This window comes from Palaemon carinicauda, chromosome 20, assembly GCF_036898095.1.
Source record: "Palaemon carinicauda isolate YSFRI2023 chromosome 20, ASM3689809v2, whole genome shotgun sequence".
In the NCBI taxonomy this organism is placed as follows: domain Eukaryota; kingdom Metazoa; phylum Arthropoda; class Malacostraca; order Decapoda; family Palaemonidae; genus Palaemon; species Palaemon carinicauda.
The window spans coordinates 29,227,967-29,251,002 of NC_090744.1; the positions used below are offsets into that span (position 1 = coordinate 29,227,967).

The 23,036-nt window shown below is 38.9% G+C and overlaps 1 protein-coding gene across 1 annotated transcript in view; it reads left to right on the top strand.

Moving 5' to 3' along the window:
• LOC137660249 (DDB1- and CUL4-associated factor 17-like) overlaps positions 1–9,412 on the top strand; it is a 61,817-nt gene extending 52,405 nt beyond the window's left edge. Inside the window, exon 10 of the mRNA XM_068394990.1 lies at positions 7,909–9,412. Coding sequence (XP_068251091.1) covers positions 7,909–8,430 — 522 coding nt within the window. The 3' untranslated portion in view covers positions 8,431–9,412. The remainder of the gene's footprint in view (positions 1–7,908) is intronic.
• Positions 9,413–23,036: the final 13,624 nt, after the last annotated feature.

Here is a 23,036-nt window from a genome sequence, read left to right on the forward strand (position 1 = left end):
TACTACATGTGTATAATTATCAGTATGATAATTACCCCATACTCATTTCACCCTTCCCTTCCTTACAAGAGGAGGGCAAAGTGAATTGTGCAGACCTGTCCTGCAGCCACACAAGTAGGACCTTTTATGGCCACAAGATGTGCGGGTCTCATGCTCCCCGCTGCATTGTATTTGGATCCCTGAGGTACTGGAACCGGTATTTTTAACATAAATTATTTCAATAATATAAACAACTTAATACTCATTCACCCTTCTCTCCCTTACAGGAGGAGCTGATGGCGAAGTGTGCAGGGGTGTTCTGCAACCACAAGAGTAAGAACTTTTGTGGGCATACGATGTACGGGCCTTAGGCCCCTGCCGCATCGTATCTGGATCCCTGAGGTTCTGGGACCCAAAAGGTAACCACAATCGCTTGACCTTGCTGACCGATGGATTTATAAAGACATCGCGGACACTATAGAGTCAAGGGATACAGCAAGGGAAACCCAGCAAAGGTGAGTATGAGGCTTCCAAAAGAATTTTCAGGGACCGTACCTACCTAACAAATTTTGAAGTGCCTATTGTTCCCTAAGGCTCAATCGAATATGTTTGTGCCTCAGGCACAGGTCCAGCCCCCCTCTATCTAACTGACGGTGGACACGGATATCAATAGGCACTACAAGGCGTGGACATCCACCATGACCGGATGCCATAGGCGTCCATTGACATCAGACAGGACCTACTGCAAGAAGGCCCTGTATAAGGAGTGGTTCAACCACCCATGGAGGAAGAAAGATCCGTTTCGACGATGACCGAGGTACTTCACCTCACTGTGCCGGCATATTAACTTATGCCGTCAACCCCTTCAACCCCAACTCCCCAACTGGCTAGACAGTTCAGCAGGAACGAAATGCTCCTAGAGTCGATCTAGCAGATACTGACACTGTTCCGGAGGGAACGAGAGGAGAATAAGCAAGATCTCAAAGAAAAAAAAGAGAGGTTCAGGGAAGGAAACGCCCTGGCGCTTCCAGGGGCTCTGCTAAGCCCCTTAAAATATCTGACCTCCCTCACTATTCCGAACCAACCCCTGGGAGTAGACAGAACACATGCCCAAATTGAATAGGAAGCTTTATATCTCCTAGAAGTTGGGGCCCCGATCCCCTTGAAGAGCTTCAATTCTGACCCAGCTTCAGCGTACCCAGATTGCTTCGTGAGACTACGAGATGAACCTACATCCCGAGAAGAGGCTATACCGAAGGAAGTCATTTTCCTCGATCATGACAAGGCTTAAGCCATCCTTACCAAGACCCAGAAAGGGGCTGGATATAACTCTAAAGTCTCAGCAGTAAACAAGCATCCAACTGTCATTGCTCCTTCCTCATGAGCCTTCCTCCCTTTCAGGGAAGGCCCTAGACTGTGTTAGAAGAGCAGGCGAAGAGGGCAATCCCTGCCCAATCCTAGAGTAAGGTCTCTAGCTATGCCCACCTGCGAGGAGAAGCGGAGAGAAGTACATCCAACCTTCTCCGTCTCGAAGTTGGATCCGGAGATAGCAGGTCAGCAGTTGAACGAGAACCATCCCTTGAGAAGGGAACAGGAGATGAAAGATAAGCTTATCGCCTCCCTGTCTTGTCAGAACCACTTAAGAAATATGTGCAAGCCTTTAGTAATGCCCCACCCTTGTGATGGACTTGTAGGTTTTTTCCCAGGTCAAAAAAGGACCGGTAGAGACCAGACGGTTTGCCGCATCAACGGTGAAACACGAACCCAGAAAATCGATTTCATCATGTATCTGGGGAATAGACCCTTTCCCACAGGAAATAGTCCAAGAGGTCATTACCATAACCACCACAGAGAATGGGAACCTGCTCCAAAAATGGGGCATATCCTCAAAGAGGAAATCATCATTAGAACTGCACAATTTCCAACTGTGACCATGACCACGGTGCCTCAAATGGTAGCCTAGCCGCAAACCACCTTCCAGATGGCCCCTCAACAGCTAGTAGCCAGTCATCTGCATTTACTAGATGTAATATCTTTTCTTCCTGTCAGTATGGCTTTCTGCGTGGCGTTAGTACAAGTGATGCTGTAAATGACCTCCTTGAAAATATCTACAATGCGATGAATAAAAATGAATACCTTGGTGCGGTCTTTTTAGATTTGAGTAAAGCCTTTGACACAGTGTCTCATGATGTGCTGCTTAAAAAGCTCGAACATTATGGAATACGTGGAAATGCGTTACTCTTACTAAAATCCTACTTAACGAGTCGTAAACAATTTGTGACCCTCGATGGCCATCTCTCAGAGGTTATGGATGTCAAAATAGGTGTTCCCCAGGGATCAGTCCTAGGACCGTTATTTTTCCTCGCCTATATCAATGATCTACCTCGATCAGTAGGTAGGTTAAGCTCCATACTCTTTGCCGATGACACTACGCTTCACTTTAGACATAAAAATATCTACTCCCTCTGTGATACACTAACCAATGATTTAACTCATGTAAAAAACTGGCTACTAGCAAATAAGTTAACCTTAAATGAAAGAAAGACATACTTCATAATCTTTTCTCTACGAAGAGTTCCTGATAACATAAGGGTTTCTATAGGAAATCACACTCTGGATCAGAAGTCCAGTGGTAAATTTTTAGGGATAATTCTTGATAATAAACTAACTTTCTGTGAGCATGTAAATATGACAGTTAATAAAATTGCCAAAGTAATGGGTATCATATATAGATTAAAAGAGTATTTCCCCTTATATATTATAAAACAATTGTATCACTCGTTAGTATCTCCTCACCTAAATTACTGCAATACGGCGTGGGGGAGTAGTAGTAGAAATGTCTTGCAACCATTAATTGTAATTCAAAAAAGACTGGTAAGAATCATAAGCTCCAGTGATTACTTAGCTCATACATCGCCACTTTTCCGGTCTCTCTCGATATTGAAGCTGGAAGACAATTATAAGCTCTCCTTAATGAATATGATGTTCCAAACACTTATTTTGAACAAATTTCCAGATTTAAGACGAAAAATAATTCAGGAACAATCAGTTCATCCATATGGAACAAGAAATTCAAACTTAACTCTCCCTTTCATACGTATTAATAGATGCGAGCAATCGTATCTATACCAAGGTATTAAACTTTGGAATACTCTGCCCGCTTATCTAAAGGCACTGCTTAGCGTTCGGTCTTTTAAGAAATCATATACAAATCTCCTGTTATCTGGGTATTAAGCTTTATTAATAAATATTTATACTTGCCTACCTAACCACAACGCAAGTATGTTTCATTGTTTAGAATATTTTTTTATTTGTAAAACTAGTTCTTTTACTGAGTTTTTTGCTTAATATCTACAATTTTTTTCAATGTATATACCATTAGCTTTCATATACCATCTTTCCTTATCATATAAATATTCATTTCCATTTGTTTTTAGGCTAAGATTCTCATTTATATGTATCTATTTGTATACATATGATTATGTATATGTATGCGTACATTTTGTATATCTATATCCATATTTACTTTATTTTTTATTTTTACTTAATTGATGATATTATTTTGTTGTATTATTGCCCGAAGAGCTCTGCTCCACATGGGCTTGGACTGAGTCTATTTTTCTTTTTGTAAATCTTTGAATGTAAATATTTTTTGTCCAATAAAACATTATTATTATTATTAATCTAGGCTTTGAAAGGCACTTGACCACCTTTTGACCCTACAAAGGTAAAGGCCCAAAAAGAGGATCCTCCGGAAACCCCCCAAGGCGGGAGGAGGACGCGGTCACGGAAACAAGTCCTCAGGAACCTCTAAATATTGAGAGGTTCCAGGTAGGAGGTAGACTTTTTCCATAGTCGGGATCGTTGGACCTTCGATCTCTGGTCCACAGCCAAATTATGAATGGACTTGGTTGGAAATGGAACAAAAATCTACCCTACTTTTCCAAAAGTCTTCCAACACTCCACCCCCTTATTGGAAGAATATACCTCAAAACTCCTGAAGAAGAAGGTAATGAGAAAAGCAAAGTCCATCAAAATTCCAGGGAAGGCTGTTTTGTGTTCCCAAGAAAGACTCGGACAAACCCAGAGTCATTCTAGACTTGTCTCCACTCAATAAGTTCATTGAGAACAACAAGTTCCGGATGTTTACATTGCAACACATGAGGACTTTTCTACCAAAAAAGGGGCGTACACAGTCTCAATAGACCTGGCAGATGTTTACTGGCACCTACCAGTCAGTCGCCAGCTCTCCTCTTACCTAGGATTCAGGCTACAGAAGACAAAATTTGTCTTCACAGCCATGCCCTTTGGACTAGATATAGCCCCAAAGGTATTGACAAAACTCACACACGATCGTCCAGCACCTGCGCTCAGAAGTACAGGTAGTAGCATACCTGGACGATTGGTGGTTGAGGGCAGCATCCAAGACTACTTGTCAGCAAGCGGCTGGAAAGGTGATCCAGTTCCTGGAACACCTGGTCGTCAAGACCAGTCGCTAGAAGTCTCACTTTTCTTCAGCTCACAAGTTTCAATAGTTGTGAATCCATGGGAACTTGCAGTCACAACACCTCTCCATTCTATTAAAGAAGGGAAGAAAAAATAGCGGTATCTGTCAGGAGACTAATCCAACACAAGGGGATTCCAAAATGCCAACAGGAAAGAGCACTGGGCTCTCTCCGGTTCGCAATAGTGACAGACCCGTTGCTAAGAAGCACAGCCAAAGGATGCGCCAGGAGTCTGGAGAAGATACGCATCAAATGCTCGAAGAGATCGACAAGGTTGACACCGACCCAATCCCGCACGCTATTGAGGCCGTGGTCAATGAATAAGTACCTAACACAGACAATTTTCTTGCAACCACCACATCATCTGTGGCGATTCACACGGAAGCCTCCCTAAAAGAATGGGGAGGCCTCCCGTATGAAAAGAAAAGACAAGAATTTGATCAGTCCATTTCAAAACTTTCACATCAACATCTTGAAGGCTATGACAGTCCTCCTGACGTTGAGGAGACTATCCCCTCGCAGAACAGTCCACATCAGATTGGCTCTCAACAACGAGGTGATAGTAATATGTCTAATTGACAAGGCTCGAGTTCACCTCACATCAACCGTGTGATATTAGCCATCCTCTGCCTGGCAAGGGAGAGTAAATGGCATTATCAAGCAGTTCACCTTCAAGAGTTCCGCGATGTGACGGCGGATGCTCTATCCAGGCGAAAGCTGGTAGAGACAGAATGGTCCCTAGACGCAGACTCATTCTCCCTTATTTTCAATAAAAGTCCCGGAACTGCAGATTGACCTCTTCGCAACGAGCGACAACAAGTACTAGTAGCCCCTTACGAGAACCTTAAGCAGAAGCGATAGACGTCATGTCTTTCGACTGGAACGGATGGAATCGAAGGTTTCTACTTCCAACTACCAATCTCCTGCTAAAAGTCCTCGACAAGCTAGTATCCTGCAAAGGAACAGCTCCTGCAGTGGCCCCCAAACGGCCCAAAAACAATGGTTTCCTCTAATTCTAGAATTGAAACTGTAGCTGTTTCCTTTGTCGTACCCAGCTTTATCAAATCTGGTACAGAAGTCGGCTATTACATTTCATCCCCAAGACCCAACAACCTGCATTTCAGGAGTTTTTCGCCCTAACAGCGAACAAAAGTTCGGGACCTCGAAGAATGTGACCGACCCCATTGTAGAGTACAAGTCAAGTCCAACCAGGAGACAATGTGAATTGTCTTGGAAGAAAGGGCCACCCCTCGTGAAAACAAGGTGACCTACAGAAATTTCAAAGGTTTCTGTCTCTCTTCTTTTACCTACTTGAACGAGGCCTGACTTCCACTAAGATAACCACATGTAAGTCGGCTTTGACTAGATCTCTTCTATATGCCTTGAGGGGATTCTCATAAGTGAAACCTTTTTTAAGGTACCAATGCATACACTAGACCCAAGCCGACAACCCTCCAAAGCCCATTACATGGTCGTTGGTCAAAGTCTTACACTATGCTTCGAACCTAAACAGTGAGGATTGTACTCTAAAGGAGTTAATACAGAAAGTCAATTTTCTGTTCGCAATAGCCTCAGGGGCTAGAGTTAATGAAATATAGGCCATATTCAGTTCACAAAAGAGGGAGAACTGAATCCTTTACCGATCCTACCTTTCTCGCCAAAACGGGCTGCCCACCAAAAGGTGGGGTCCTTGGAGAATCTGCCCACTGAAGGAAGATGTCTCCCTATGCCCATTAGGGGGTCTTAAGGTCTATCTGCGTAGAACTTCAGACTTCAAGGAAGGACAGCTCTTCCGAGACAATACCTTAGGATAAAAAATCTATCCCTAAAAATAACTGAGAGCAGTGCTCACCTACTAAATCGCAGAGCGGATCTTGACAGCTCACCCGCAGTTCATGATCCTCAGAAAATTGCTTCTTCACGGAACTTCTTCCAACACTATTCGAAGCAAATACATAAGATAAGACATGTGGTGACGGCGGGTAGTTTTCAAGAACCCATCGTCTAAGCCTGCGACGAACAGTGAACTGCTTTGGGACTTTCTAGTGCATCGGGTGCCTGGGTACATTTACCCTCAAGTGAAAATCATAACTATGATTAACACTGTTCCACATAGGTGCATATCTGACCGATAACACCAGTGCCGAGTGAACGTTTGCGTCACGGTGTTCATGCATTTCCAAAATCTGTCCAGATCAGTCATATTTGGTTTCACATCTCTATTGAGTGGCATCATTTCGATGAAAATACATATTTTCCCAAAAGGAGAAAATATGGACCCTGATGTGTTTTTAATGCCGGATCAGATTCATACCTGATTGTAACTACAATCGATAATTTAGCTACAAGGTAAAATACTGAACGTATTCATGTCTTATTGCTGCTATCTCAGTAACAGACAAATAAAACATACTAGAGTTTTAATTAAGCCCTAGAAGGGCCCAACTTGAAATCAGAGTACAGATTGCAAGGGATAAAGGGTAATCTCTAAGATTTACCGTCTGTCCCTATGGAGATACAAACTTTGAATCCTTATAGTCGAAGTCGACACTTTCCCTGCAGGGGGCAGGAAGCCCTAAGCTAGTTCCAAGCTTAGTGGATATGACAGATAATGGTAATGTCATATATATAGGTCTAGGAGACCATATAAGGAACTCATTCAAAGTGAAGGCACTTATACAAACCTACAAATATAGTACTTTCAAGTAATTCTCTGGTAAACTTCCATCAGGACGACATGGCTGAGCCCAAAAAACGGTTTTTGAAGCAAAGCGAAAAATCTATTTTTGGGTGAGATGGCAATGTTGTCCTGATGGACCCGCCCTCCTTTATAAAAAAGGAATATACATATATGTAACAAATCCCCACCTGAAACTACTCTATCTGCGGCTATCCATGCTTAATTGCAACAAGGAATAGTTCACCGGGGTGGTACCGGGAGGGGATCCACCGGGTAACCTTGATAACGGCTCCCCTTCAAATTCGCCACTCTTCCCCCTCAGAGCGAAAACGCTATTTGGGGTGAAGATTGCCATGTGTCGTATCAAGAAATACGTCCCCTGATATTACGCGATATCCTTAAGAGTTAATTTAAGGATACTCGCGCCAGGAGTTAGAATTCTGGAGACCTGTGGTCAATTCTGTGGGAGTATCACTGTAGTCAAATATCCCTTAGAAAGCTGCCTAAAAGAACCTTCCATCAGGGCGACATGGCTATCTCACCCAAAAATAGATTTTTCGCTTTGCTTCAAAATCCGTTTTTTATGCATTCCAAGCTCCGGTAAAAAAAAAGAGCCTTTTTCAAAAACCTTCTTTCTCATCGAACAATAGAATATGTAGTTGATATATTTATGTTTTTGTATATTATTAGCCTAAGAAAGAGTAATAGGATTTTCCTCTTAATATTTGTTTTTATTTTTTTCAGAGTAAAAACAGCTCATATATAGCAAAAGCTACATTTTATGATAGTGTTACATATGAATATCTTCATGAACTCATAATAAATGAGGGCATTTATGGAGATATAGAAACATCTCGTCTAAACGTACACTTTGAGAGGGATGTTTTAAATATAGTTACATATGAAGGAAGTAACTCAAAGATATTTTCGTACAGACTACATGAGATCTTTGATGAGTGTGAAGAGTATGTTAATAAGGGGCCAAGGTTGATCCCATATTGTAATATTAGAAGGTATGCAATAATTCAAAGAGGTCGAAATGTGAGAGCTCAACTAGAAGGGCGAAATTTAAGGTCTCAACCATTGTGGCATGGAAGATCTAGGGGAGATCTGGCTCAGGTTAATCGTCAGTTACGACGCAGACGACCAAGAGAAGATCCAAGTCAGGGCAGTCAGCAATTACGAAGGAGAAGACCAAGAACACAGTTTACTAGCACTCGCAATGACTCTGCAGAGGCAGACTCTTCTAGTGAGTGGAGTCCATAGATTGAAAAAATAAAGCCTTTTCAGATAACAGGCAATTTGCCCAGTACAAATTCGCCTTCATTTTTAAATGTCATGTAATTTTTTCATTTTGTTACCGTTATATCCTGTGTCATTTTGCATTGTAAATGCTTTTGATACTGCATCATGATCTATTGAAGTAACGTCATGGAAGTGATGTATGCCTTTCTCTTTGTTTTTTGTTTTTTCTTTTGGTATACAATAATGGTGAGAGTAAGAGAAATAATTTAAAAGCTAAGTTTACTCAAAGTAATGTCCCATGAATTTAATTATTTAGATGCCTTTTTTGGGTACATATTCATTACAATAAACATAATGTAACATATTGTTTATGCTGCACACGAATCCTGGACACATCATTCAGTTCATAGAAGGGAAAAGAAATGGCTCAAAAGGATTGGCACATGTGATTATGGTTTTGGATACTGTGGTAGTTTTTTCTTTTTGGAAATACATTTATTTCATCATAAACCCATTATTATAATATATCCTGAAAAGCAAATATGGGAGTTTGTGCACTTGGACTAAATAGCAAATAAGACAAAATTTGCACTGGGCTCACTTATGTTTTGAAAGATAAGGGAGCTTCTGGGCAAAGGTGTGTATCAAAATCTGTGGTTCCATTGGAATTGGAACCCCATTTGAAAATTAGATGATTGGGTGTGGGAGCTCGAAATACTGCAAGCTAACCTTGTGAAAAGAATAAAGGTTATGGCAATTAAGGAAACAAAGAAGATTAATCCTTGAATTGTAAGTTAATTTTTTTGTAATTTCTAGGCAAAATGGAATTGTGTTAAACCCTACAAGCTCTTCTGGAAAATAAGAAATAGCTTTGTACAGTCAACTACTAAAGTCCTGTCGTCTCCAGTCCCCCTCTGTCACCCCCAATAACTATAGATTCCAGAATTTCAGGTGTAGAAGAGTTTGGTTGTTAGAGGGAAGGCGACAAGCGGAAACAGGATGCCAGGAAAGGGGGGGGGGGGGGCAACAAGCTGGGGTAGGACGCCAGGAAGGGGGAAGTACTACTTGTATCCATTAAACCTTATTTATTCAAGTAGAGTAACAGCTATTCTTGACAATATTTCATTCATTTTCCTCTTATTTTTACAAGAAATATTTCTCCAGCCAACGTAGGCAACTTTTCTGGTAAATGAAATTACTGTATATGAATATGTCTTCTTTATAAAAAATAGTTGAACTGTGCAGGACTGCCTTTCAAAAATGTCCAGATCTTGAATTATTCACTGGCTGGGTAAATTGAGTCCTTTAGTTCTACCATTTAAAGAGGAAGTAATCTTTATCTGCACTTGAGAATATGGAACTAAATATCAATGTACATTTGTGTTATTTCATGCATTTAATCTCATTTAGAAGACAATCATAAGCATGTTTAGGTAGAATGTACAGCATTTAGTATTAATTGTATTGAATATCTTCTTTAACTAAGAATGATAGAGACAGACATTCTATGTGCTTAACTGGCAGAATGTTTGTCTTAGCTCAAACAATTCAAGAATTATGATGCAGTGTTAATTTGCATAGTGCAAGATGACAGAAATGATGAATGGCTTGGTAGCATGAGATTTTTAGTTCAGCGAACACGCTCACTACTAATTTAGATTATCCTATTTGTGAACTGTCATGGTAAAAGGGTTTTCCTCACCCAGAGCAGTGATATTTGTGAAATTGACTGTTACCTACTTCATGTTACAAAGCTAATCTCTGAATTTAACTGATTGATCATTACCAGATGTGTTCATGCTGAAAAGGCCTTATGATTGTGTTTACAGTTTTGTGATCTGTGAAATATCTACGGTATATTAGAAGTGAATTGAATCGGTTTATGCTCACTAAATACAAATTGTTTAATCATAAAGCTTTGTAGCATTTTAAATGCTATTTCATTTGGAGAAAATTTGGATATTTATAATTTTTTATATTAATATTTTTTTGAGAATATGCTCTTAAATAAAAGCTTTTATATGTTATATTCTCTAGCTGCTCTGTATAGAGTTTGTTTGAATAAAAAAAAAAATAATCTTTTTCTGAAAATATTGATACACTGTGTCCATACAGTGTATAATCTTTATACTTTACTTGTGCAGCAGGTTTTTGTATGATAGTATGTCATTAGAGGGAACCCTCACTGTATCAGAAAACAAATGTCATCACTGCCCCATGTACTGCAGATGCAGAAGTATTACCATTAACTCCCAACTTCAGGTACTCTTCACATCTTGATATTTTTTCATATATGTAAAGTAATATATCATTAGTGTCTCATTATTTTTCAGTGCTGTTAAATATGACAGCAGTGAGAAAGGTGGCTGTTACTTGTTAATATATCGGCACAATATCATCTATACTATAGCTACTCTAGTTTTGTTCCTTGCATAAGTTATGCATTAATAGGAATGAGTCTTGTTTGGTATATTTTCTGTTATTTCTAACATTAATAAATCATTTGATGTGTTTAAAAACAGTTTTTTAGTTTTTTGTAATTTGTAGCAAGTTTTAGTTGAAATAACTAGACAGGTATCAAAGGAAATGGATTAAAAGTAAAATGAATAGCAGCCTGGATTGAAGGAATGTGGCAAAGACCCATGATATACTATTTATAGTGTGATAGTTTATTGGGACTACCTTCTCGGTAAACTTATTAGTGTGTATTTTGTTGGCTACCAGCTCATGTAGGGAATAGAGAAAAATTAGCAAATAGATGGGGCAACTAACCAAGGTATAGGTTTGTATAATTGATCATCATATTTTATGAATATCCCACTGAATTTTTTTAAGTAAATGATGTATTCTTACATTAAAGAAAGCAGCAAGGTAAATGAGAAAGCCTAACTAACAATCTTAAGTTTAATCAATTTTTATCATTCATAACAAATGGCAGACTTCAAATCATGCAAAAAGAATGATTACTCTGATTTTAACAAAGTTTTGTATCGAACTAAACCAATGCATACCACTTATAGATGTTTATTCTCAAGTGGAGATGGGAAACATGTACTTTTATGTAACTTTTCAAATTGATCTATCAACATAACAGCATGGCAGGGTTGTTGGCGAGTTACTCTGTGGTGATTGTATTATAGGTAGCTTTGTCATTATTTGAGGAAATTGTCTTATACAGTAGTATAACTTAAGATAATTTACTTTATTTTTAGCGGGACTAACATCTTATCATATGCCGTTGATATTCCTACCTGTTTTAAAGCCCTGAATAGCTGAAATAACCCCAGTGCTTGGCTATTTAGTGTACTAATATCATAAATTCAGTTCCGAAACTAGGTTTCTGAGTAGAGATTTGGGGAATAGAACGCAGGAAAAAGAGGACCCTGAATTTCACAGAAGCCATTTGTGTTTCATAGTGTGTGATGATCAATTTATGGTATCTGCTTATTTTTAGGAAGGTAACATTACGGGCTGTGGCATAGCAAGGAAATATTCATCTAAGGAAGAACCAAGACTTTATTACAGATGACTATCCACAGTTAACCACATACTAAACCAGGCAACATAGCATAAGTAAAGTAGAAGGTTTTCATTCATGTAATGTAAAAGCTATTGTAGACTTTATTTATCAGATAAGTTTCAGATATAAGTATTTATGTTCTGGCTCATAGCCAAAGGTGCACTCAGGCTTAAATGTGTATTGTTCTATAAGATTGAACTATTTGCTCTTGAATGCCAAAGTAAGATTTACATTTGTACTGTACAAGGAATTGTTTCCATTTGATAGTAATCACTGCCACATAATCAGGTATGCTGTACTGTAATTGTATTTGATAGCTATTGTGAATGTTACCATATGTTCTTGTAATGTTAAAAAGTGCATAGATTTAAATGGTATGGATGTTTTAGGATGAGTGTTTGATTTTGATATACTGTACAGTACTGTACTGTGCTATTTTAGCAATTGTAGATGTATTATTATATCAGTTTATTTGATTACTTTATTTAAACATTTAACATATCTAATTGTTGAGGTTCTTTTCAAATGTTTAATTTTTCTTTAATTGCATCTCAGATTCATCAATACTTGCTTGTTTCAACTTTTTAATTCTCCATAAATTCATAATAGAATGTAGTATATACTGTACTATAGAAGAAATTAATTTAATTCAATTGGTCAAAATAAAAACGCAGTAATATCCTGCTCTGTCCTTCCAGTTTACATCAAATAAGGCTTTACACATCTTTTGTAGAGTATATTTTAGTTCACCAAATGTCATGATTACACTTTAATTTTCTTGCCGGGTTAAATAGCGTTGCTGCTCATTCTCATTCAAAACAAAAATGATGTGATTTATATTTTTTATCTGCTGTGTCAACATGTGCGGGTTCCATTTGTTTTTACAGTACAAACTGTATTTTTTATATTGTTCCTTTACTGTGTCTGTGATAGTCGTAGGTCCTAAGAAGGGTGATGCTGGGGATTCCAGTACAGTATGATAAGAAATGTAAGAAAAAAGTGACAAGGGGCCAATGATAAATGCATGCCTTCAGTATGCCATGATCGATGGAATTGACCATTGTTCATGATTGATTATGCATTCACATGTATGTCACCATAAAAGCAGTGATTGATGTGCAAGAGGACAGGTTTTTTTTTTTTTTTTTTTTTACAAAATGGAAAACTGCTTTATCCTCATCCTTTTGCATCAATAACTTCCTTTCTTAGTAACCTTTACCCTACGACTAAGTATGCAGAAAAGAGGTCAATTATTAGGTAAAGTATGTATATTTTATTTCTTATCTTTTTAATTTTGTATCCAAAAAGTCTTTTAAAGTATTTTATGCCTTAATGAGAGCTAGATTTATTTGTATTTTTCAGGCATTGTTTACACTAACCATAAGGTATTGTGTTTATTATAATGCTTGAGCAAATTTCAAGTTGAATATTATTATGTTTATCATTCTTTAAAAAATATGACTAGAATTGGTTTTTAAGTTCTTTGAGGTTAGGGGATAGGTACTATGTTTTTTTTTTTTCAAGTTATAAAGGCTAGTTTTAATTTTCATTGTAATTCTAAAGTATATTCAAGGCATTAAATTTGGTTTGCATAAACAATCAGGTTAAGTAACAACTTATTGAACTAATTAATGATGTACACTGGGGTATTACTTTGCATACTTCTGTATTAAACTTTTTAATACAAAAATTAAATTACTCTATGGAAAGCTGTGGCTCATTTTTTTGTTTAATAATTTAAGCTAATGCTGCATTACAGTTTTAAGTAGTTATGATTTCCACATATATTTTATTCTTTTGAAAGGTTTATTTCACTACCAAATGGTATTGAAGTGCTTATTTTGTACAGTACTCTAATATACAGTACAGTATTATTATTGTGTTAGTTTTGTAGAGTTGTACCGGTATAGCAATATTTATAGTTGTGAGTAATATTTAATGTTGTATGCCATATGCAAGGTGCAGTTTTGTGTAAGTGTATGGAATAACTGTAAAGCTTTGAAAGTTTTTCATTTTCTTTTCTTTTTATGCATTTATTCTTCTTACTCTGCTTAGAATTAAGCGTTTGATATGGACTCATTTTTTTATGAAGCCACCCCTCTCCGGGACAACAGTTTATTGTTAAGAAAAGAGTATATAGTGTATTTTTCTTGATCGAGGAATATTCTTTTGAGTTAACTATAGTAAAAACAGTTAAATGATTTTTGAATAGTTCATAAAATGTTTCTGCCCTTTCTGTATTACTGCTTGTCCTTATTCAAAATTCTTCTTATCTTTCTTTGTTTTAAACTTCCTATTATTCTTTAACCTTTAATTAGACATTTAGTCTCTCCATCAGGTAGATACTCCAAGACTTATAGTAACTGCTATACCATTTGTCTCATAGTCATTAATGTTTATGCTCATAATTTTCTGGACTTTGGGCCTTTGAAACAATACTCATCTGTGATACCCATTGCTTTACAGGGCAAACTTTTCCCAGAAATAACAGAAGCCTATTTGCTAATTTTGTGCATTCTTTGGTATTTATATCTTTGAACACTTGAAATACATGTGGCTGTTCATAGTTGAGGGAATGTTAGATGGTGTACATACTAAAGTTTTTCTTTAGTCATAAAACTTGAGGTCAGGATGAAAGTGCATGGAACCACTGATAAATTTTCAAGTACATATGTGAATGATACATATGGCATAAGGAACTTCTAACTTAAAGATTTAGAATATCTGAATATGGAAGTAGATGTATGGTATTGCGTAGTTTAACTGTTTGTCCTTCCTTATCTTTGAAATGAGAAATTTTAATGTCCCAATATATTTTTTCTCTTCATGTTTATGCTAATTTTGTTCAGTTCATTGATTACAAATACAAATGTCATCAGATATTTTAATTCCCCTCGTGTATTTATGATCTAAAATTGTACTACTATATAAGGATTTAATGATTCTTAAGTATGGATTACAAAGAAAGAACAAATATTGTTTATGCTATACAGTGTCAATGTTCACTTGGTACATGTTTCCTTATAGACAGAACTTCAGTATAAACGGATTTGTTCATATGAAGCTGTGTTTCATAAAAGGCCATAGTTTCATACAACAACCAATCTAGATCAGAAAGGAAATGAGATCATCTGCAAATGCTTTGGATTCACCGTGGTATAACTATAGGTGTGATGCTTTTGTGTAAACTGTAATTTACCAGCATCAACATCACCTTGGTGTTGCTCTCCCAGGATTTGGCTTAACAGTATTTGAGTTATTTGTGACATTTATTACATTCCTTTTATTCATTTTTTTCATTATCACTCGGCCGGTTCCCTTGTCAGACATGAAGGAACGATGAGAAGAAAACCCTTTTTGTTCTTTTTTTTTATGCTAGCTTCCCCCCAAAATTGGGGAAAGTGCCATGGTAGATAGATAGAAGGGTTGTGATTGGGGTGCACACATCTTAGGCTGGACTAGTCTTAACCTTCCTACAGCCTCTCTTCTTAACTACTTGCATGCTACCTTCCCGTGGTCTCCCTATTCATTACAGAATGCATGCAAGTGATTGAGTGTCTGATGGTATAATCAAACTCCCTCTGCTGCCTTGTAGGGTATGCCTCTTTAGGTAAAGGCTAGGAGAAGGAAAACTCCGAAATAAAACCATGCCAGCCGGTCTGGCTGCATGGCAAGATCTGGTGGACTAGATTATCGGCAGACCGATGCAATTCCACACCACAGTTTTGCCGTCACACCTGGAGCCTGAGTGCGTGGGTATCACTCTGGCAAAGTGTCTTCCACCTTAAACAAAGTCACGCCAATGGCCTTTTCAGTCTACTACTGTCTAACACCCTCCTTATTTCCTTTCTCTTCCTTTCCTCCTAATTCTACCTAAAAAGACCTGTGGCGATGGGACTAGGGTGGTGGGAGTAGGCTTGGTGTAGCTGGAAACTCTTAGCCCGGACCTGCACACTGGCGGCAGGTGCGTGATGGCCGCTTTCCGTATGACTGTGACCACACAGAAACTCGGTCCTGCACCAGTGACTGAGCAGGCCTTTTAAGGAGTACTGCTGCCCACCCTAACTGGGGAAGGCCTTATAAAAAGGGGACTAAACATCGGTGGTCACACCATCCCAGTCATTAGGCAGCTGCACCCAATTACACACTGTATATGCAGCTGTGAAAGAAGGAATAATTATAGTAAATCGTACCTCAAAGTAGGTTCATGGAATTTACACACCCTTATGGATGCCAGAGACACACAATGCCCTGAAAGACAAACAGACTTAGTCTCAAGAGAACTTTCAAAATTCAACATCAATGTGGCTGCTCTCAGCGAGACTAGAATACTTGGCGAAGGGCAAATCACAGAAGTTGGGTAAGGGTATACTTTCTTTGGAAAGGAAAAACCCGGAAGACCACCGTTCCCAGGCTGTTGGCTGTGCAGTTAAGACCCAATTAGTGAAAGCCCATAACCTGACACCACATCCGATTAATGAAAGAATCACCTCGCTAAGACTACCACTCCTAAAAAAACAGTTCATCACGCTAGTATCAGTATATGCCCCAACACTAGATGCGAAAGACCATGTCAAAGGTGCCTTCTACCAAGAGCTTGACACTGCCATATCCCAAATTCCAGCTGGGGACCGTCTCCTTCTCTTAGAGGATTTTAACACCAGAGTGGGGCGAGACCATGAACTCTGGCACAACATAATTGACAGGCAAGGCATGGGAAACTGCAATGATAATGGCCTCCTCCTCCTTGTCCTTTGTGCTGAACAGGTACTGTTCATCACAAACATGCAGTTCAGACTCCCGAATCAATGTAAGACCACCTGGAAACTTCCTTGATTAAAACACTGGCATATCTTAGATTATGCCATTGTCAGACAACACAAAAATGAGGTTTTGATCACGAGAAGTATACCTGGAGCTGATGACTGCTGGACAAACCACCGGCTGCTCATCACAAAATTAAACTAACCATCAAAAGGAAGCCACGTAACATCCAACAAAAGGAAGCTAGAAGAAGATGACACTGGTAAATTAAAAGATCCTGATACATCTCAAGCTTTCCATGCAGCAATCCAGCAGAACCTACTAGTCAGAAAACCTTTAATCGACGCTGAATAGATTAACTTACGAGATGCCATCAATGAAGCTGCAAGAACCGTAATCGGCCACCAGAGAAAACAGCACCAGGACTGGTTTGACGACAACAACGAAGATATTTAGTTCCTCATTAACGCCAAACTTAAAGTTCGAATAGCCCTCGACCGAGACCCTAATTCCCACCCAAAGAAGGCTAAAGTCACAATGTCAAGCCAAGCTTTGAGAAATATAAAATGAATGGTGGCAGCAAATGGCTCAAGACTTACAAGGTTTTGCCAACTGTAGGGACCTTAAAAAGCTTTGCAGACACACAAAATTTGTGGACCAAAGCACACTGTCTTGTCAGCAGACAACACCATCCTCAAAGAAGATAAAGAGATCCAGAACTGTTGTGTAGAACATTTCAACACCCTCCTGAACAGGAGCTCATCAGCCCAACAAAACTTCCTCTGAAATGTGCCACAATATCCACCCCAATTATGGATGTCCCTACCACCTACATTTCAAGAATTCGATGCAGCATTAAAAAAAATGCGCCGAAGGAAGGCCGTGGGACCAGACAACATTTCCACTGAACTCCTGACCCACGGCGGTTTAATCCTGAAGACGCTTCACTCCCTCATGCTAAAGATATGGGAGGAAAAACAGGCCCCCGATGATCGGAAAGACGTAATCTTTGTCACCATCTTCAAAAAAGGAGATAGAATAGAGTTTGGGAATTGTAGATGGATATCCTTGCTATCAATTGCAGGGAAGGTCTTGGCAAGGATCCTATTAAATAGATTACAAAATAAATGTAGCAGAAACAATCCTGCCAGAATCCCAGTGTGGTTTCCAGCCATCTACAGGAACCATAGACATGATTTTCTGTGCTTTCTAACTACAGGAAAAATCAAAAGGAGAGCAAAAACCCACATTCCTGATTTTCTAAAACCTCGAAAAACATACGACAGCATACCAAGAACAGCCATGTGGTCTGTCCTCAAGCGATTTGGAATTCCTGAGCCATTTGTTGACATGATCAGAGTCCTACATGATGGGATGATAGCTAAAGTAATCCACCAAAGCAACCTGTCAACCACCTTCCCAATCACATGTGGACGAAAACAAGGACGTGTATTGGCGCTGACCCTTTTCTCTTTATACTTAGCTGCCATGCTATATGAAGTATCCCACAATAACCCAGGGGTTGAGATAAAATACAGATTAGGTGGAGGAATTTTCAAACTGGCCAGAATCAAATCCCAGAGCAACACCAACACCATCAATGTGACGGAACTACAGTATGCAGATGATTACGTTACGTTATTGCTGTCCTTCGAATCGAAGACGACTTCTGCTTCGCTGTGATGATAACGCTGCCGTAGCCCACACCCAAGCAGAACTCCAAGAATCGGTTGATAATTTCCATGCTGCCTACACATGTTTTGGCCTAACAGTTAACAAGGCCAAAACTAAGATATCGGCCGAGCCAAGACTAAGGAAAAATCCACCAGCAACTAACATCACCATGAATGGAACCATCATTGAATGCAGTGAACACTTCCCATACCTGGGAAGCATCCTTCCCGCCCAGAGCATCTCCTCCAAAGAGATTGAAAACAGGTTACAAGCTGGCCGCACTGCATAGTATCTACCCTGTTGTATGCATATGAGACTTGGAGCCTTTATAGTAGGGACCTCAAAAAACTGGAACAATTCCACTAGGAAAAACTGACAGCAATAATGAAAATCAAATGGAAAGACTGTGTCCAATGCAGCAGTCCTTGAAAGAGCCAACGTCACCACCATCGAGGCCATGATTATGAAACACCGCCTAAGATGGTCTGTCTGGCCAAGTGATGCGCATGGAGGACACAAGACTACCAAAGAAAATACTCTTCAGTGATTTAAATACAGGCAATTTCCTTAGAGGCCGCCCTATGCTTCGATTTAAAGACCAACTCAAGAAATCCTTCAAGAAAGCTAAAATGGACCCCAACACCTTTGAAGCTTCAGTAAGTAACAGGGAACGAGTGGAGAAGCTAAGTTGTAGTGGGCACGGACCTCTTTTAAAAGAATGGAAGAGCCAACCTGTTTGCTAAATGACAGCAATGGGCAGAAAGAGCAAATCAACCATAACCACCTCCCACGATTCAGTGTGATCAATGCCCTTGATTATTCAGGGCACAAATTGGTCTTATGTGCAATAAGAAGGCTCCTCACCCTAACAATAATTAACCTACTATGACCCTCTCCTCTATTCAACCTTGTATTGGGACTGAAAATTATGATATTCGGATACGAGTACATGTGGACGATGAGATATGGTATGTAAAGTAATATGCTTTATGATGTGTTTTAACTGGTTTGCTTCATGAATCAGTGGCATCCAGCACGTTATGTGAGTATAGTATTACCATTTCTTAATTTTTGTATTGTCTTTCCTTTATTAATATTATTCTTCTGATGTAAGACCAGTATCCCATAGTAGCATAGCTATCAGCTTTATCAGAAATGATTTTAAAATTCTACACCTTGTACCATGTATTGTAAATATTTTAATTACTGCATCATCTTGACTGCTTCCATCAGTAAAATTAACATCCACATTACCATCAAATGTATTAGTACAATGGAACTTCTACATACGATTGTCTTTACATATGAATTTTCCAACATCCGAAGTAAAATTCGATCAAATTTTCGTCTTGACACCCGAAGTCTTGCTCCAACATCCGACGAAGATCATACGCATAGAATTTTTTCGAAGTGTCAATCGTAGTTTCTTGTTTACACCGGTAGATGGCAGCACATCGGAGGGACGCCAATCGAGCGTCGCCTTGATCAGTCCTCTCATCTCGTGCGCTTTGTGTGGTTGTTCTCTATTCGCTCCGTTATTAACAGTGCTTTTTATCTTCCTTTTTCATGTTTTGTTTTTGTGTTTTACGTATAATCATGGGTCCTAAAAAGCTTAGTTTCGGTTCAGGAAGTAGTAGTGGTGAGAAAAGGAAGAAGTCAATGCTTTCATTAGATCTAAAACAAGAAATAATAGAAAAACATGAGTGAGGTGTGCGTGTTAGCGATCTGGCTAAACAATATGGCTGGAATGTCTACGATCTCGATGATCATCAAACAGAAGGCAGCCATTAACCCTGGAACGGTACGGTGGGTTGTCCGCGACCCCGAGCGTCAAAACAAAAGATGTTTTTCTCACGTGACTCACCTCCGTGACTGAATTTGTGGGTGATCGACCTGCAGTCGGTGTCTCGCCTACACGCTCTAGTAGTGTCCAGATGTGCATCGCTGTAGCTGTACTCCTTCCCAGATTTCTGAGAGGCGTCGGGGTCGAGCGCCACCGAGTTTACCCTTCTAAGGTAAGTTGCATAATTATCAAAGTTATTACGTATTATGAAATTGTCGTAGAATGGTGCAACTTGTATTGGTTATCAGTTGTGGAAAGTCTTGGTGGATTGTTTGGCTACCATGTGCATGATTTTTTTTTTAGTTGAAATGTCGTTCATCACCACGAGGACCATTTTACCGCAAGTGCCCCTTTTTCAGTTTTTTTCATTTTTTGGCCAAGTCATTTTTCCGTAAGAAATTGCCAAATAGTGTCGCAAAACTTTTGCTTTTTTAGTGTTGGAAAGTGTGTCTAGATGATCTGGCTACCGATGCGTGACTTTGTTTTTGTCAGATATGCCGTAGATATTGGTATGTGAGGTATTTTCCTGCGGTTGCCAATTTCTGTTTTTTTTTCAATATTTGTAAAAATTTACTACGTAGTAAGGAATTGCCATATATTATTGATTTTTTTTCATGTTTATTTGTTAGAAAGTGTGCCTTGATGGTTGGGCTAACACGTGCATGTCTTTTTTTTTATCTGAGATGCCGTATATTAGAATGTTGGCCATTTTTCCGCGAGTGCCCCTTTTTATTTGTTTTGCATTTTTTTGCTTAGTCATGTTACCGTAAGGAATTGGCAAGTAGTGTCGCAAAACTTATATTTTTATAGTGTTGGAAAGTGTTTCTAGATGATCTGGTTACCCATGCCTATCTTTTTTTTTAGCCAGATATGGCGTATATATAGGTATGTGTTCGATTTTCCTGTGATTGCCATTTTTTCGTTTTTTCCCATTTCTTTCAAAATTACTACGTACTAAGGAACTATCACAGAGTAATGATTCATTTAGATGTTTATTTGTCGGAAAATGTGCCTTGATGGTTTGCCTAGCACGTGGCTGAAATTTTTTTTTTTTTTGAAATGCCCACCATTAGCACGTTGCCATTTTTCATCGAGTGCCCCTTTTTATTTGTTTTGCATTTTCTTGCTTAGTCATGTTACCGTAAGGAATTGGCAAGTAGTGTCGCCAAACTTATATTTTTATAGTGTTGGAAAGTGTTTCTAGATGATCTGGCTACCCATGTCTATCTTTATTTTTAGCCAGATATGGCGTATATATAGGTATGTGTTCGATTTTCCTGCGATTGCCACTTTTTCGTTTTTTCCCATTTCTTTCAAAATTACTACGTAGTAAGGAACTATCACAGAGTAATGATTCATTTAGATGTTTATTTGTCAGAAAATTTTGTTTACTTCTTTTTTGATTGAATATCATCAAATTTTTTTAGCTAAAATATTATATTGTTTTACAATTTTTTTTTTTTTCGATTTTATTTCCCTTAAAAATTTTTTTTTTGGGTCAGAATTCTAATTTTATAGTCGTAAAATAAGCGACAATTATCCAGCAACCCACCATACAATTTTTATGCATATCCAAGAATAATTAGATTAGTAAATAACTCCTTGAAATTGACATACCCTTCCTACATTTCAGGTGGCAGATTAGGGAGTCTGAGTCAGTGTGGTTGGCGGCCATTTTGTGGACATATCCGAAGCGTAAGTTGCCCTATCTATATATATTCTTGTTCCCTATAGAATTTGTGATATTTTGGTATATTTTTACCTGTATAAATATATTATATATTAAATATATGTATTTTTTTACGAAATTTCTAAGTACTCAAAAAATTACCTTTAGATATGGCCCCTGATAAAAATGTAATTTACAATTTTAAATATTTAACTTAGCCGGTGAATATATAATAGCTGCAACTCTGCGGCTCGACAGAAAACAAACTCAAAAAACTCGCGAGCGATCGCTATGAAGGTTGCGGGTGTGCCCACCAGCGCCAACTGTCGGCCAGATACCACTCTTGTATGTAAACAAAACCTTCAATTCTTCTCTGTCGACGTTGACGACAAGACGTATTCATACTCGCTGTAGAACCTGGAGTTTTCCCATCATATTTGGTGAAGTACTTTATTTTGGTTTGAGCTTTCGCAGTGCAGGTGTTTTTCCTCAACATAAACTCTTGAACTCTTTATTGAATCGGATTATTTGTTGATGACTTGGATTGTTTTTGGAATTTTCTTTGACTAATTCAAAATGGCTGACCCTTCTCAAGTACCTAGATTTCGAAAGTGTAATGCTAGGGACTGTAATAGGCGTCTTCCAAAGGCTTCTCTCGACCCACATACTGTTTGTTCCAATTGTCGGGGTAAAACCTGTCAATTGGGAGATCGGTGTGAGGAATGCGTGGGCCTTTCGGAATTCGATTGGCTCGAATACGATAAATATACACGTAGACTAGAGAGAGATAGGGTAAGGAGAAGTTCATCTAGGTCCGTAAATTTTTCCTCTCCACATGCCCCTGAACCTAATCCTTCCCCTGTAGTGGTTGTTCCTAACCCCCCTTCTAGCACTCAGGAACCGTCTATGCAAGACATGTTACGTGCTATTCATGCCTTGGGGGAGAGAGTTGAAGCGTTAGCAAGTGACCGTAATCAACTCATGGCTGACGTGAAGGAACTTAAGTGCCATAGTGCCACGGCGGAAAGTGGGAAAGTGATTAGTGCGCAAAGTGTTGTGAACAGTGTTGCGACCGAGGGTTCGTCTGTTCGTGCCTGTCGTTCACCTAGTCCGGGACCTCTTGCAAGCTCCCAAGCCCAGGGGAGAAGCAATGTCGT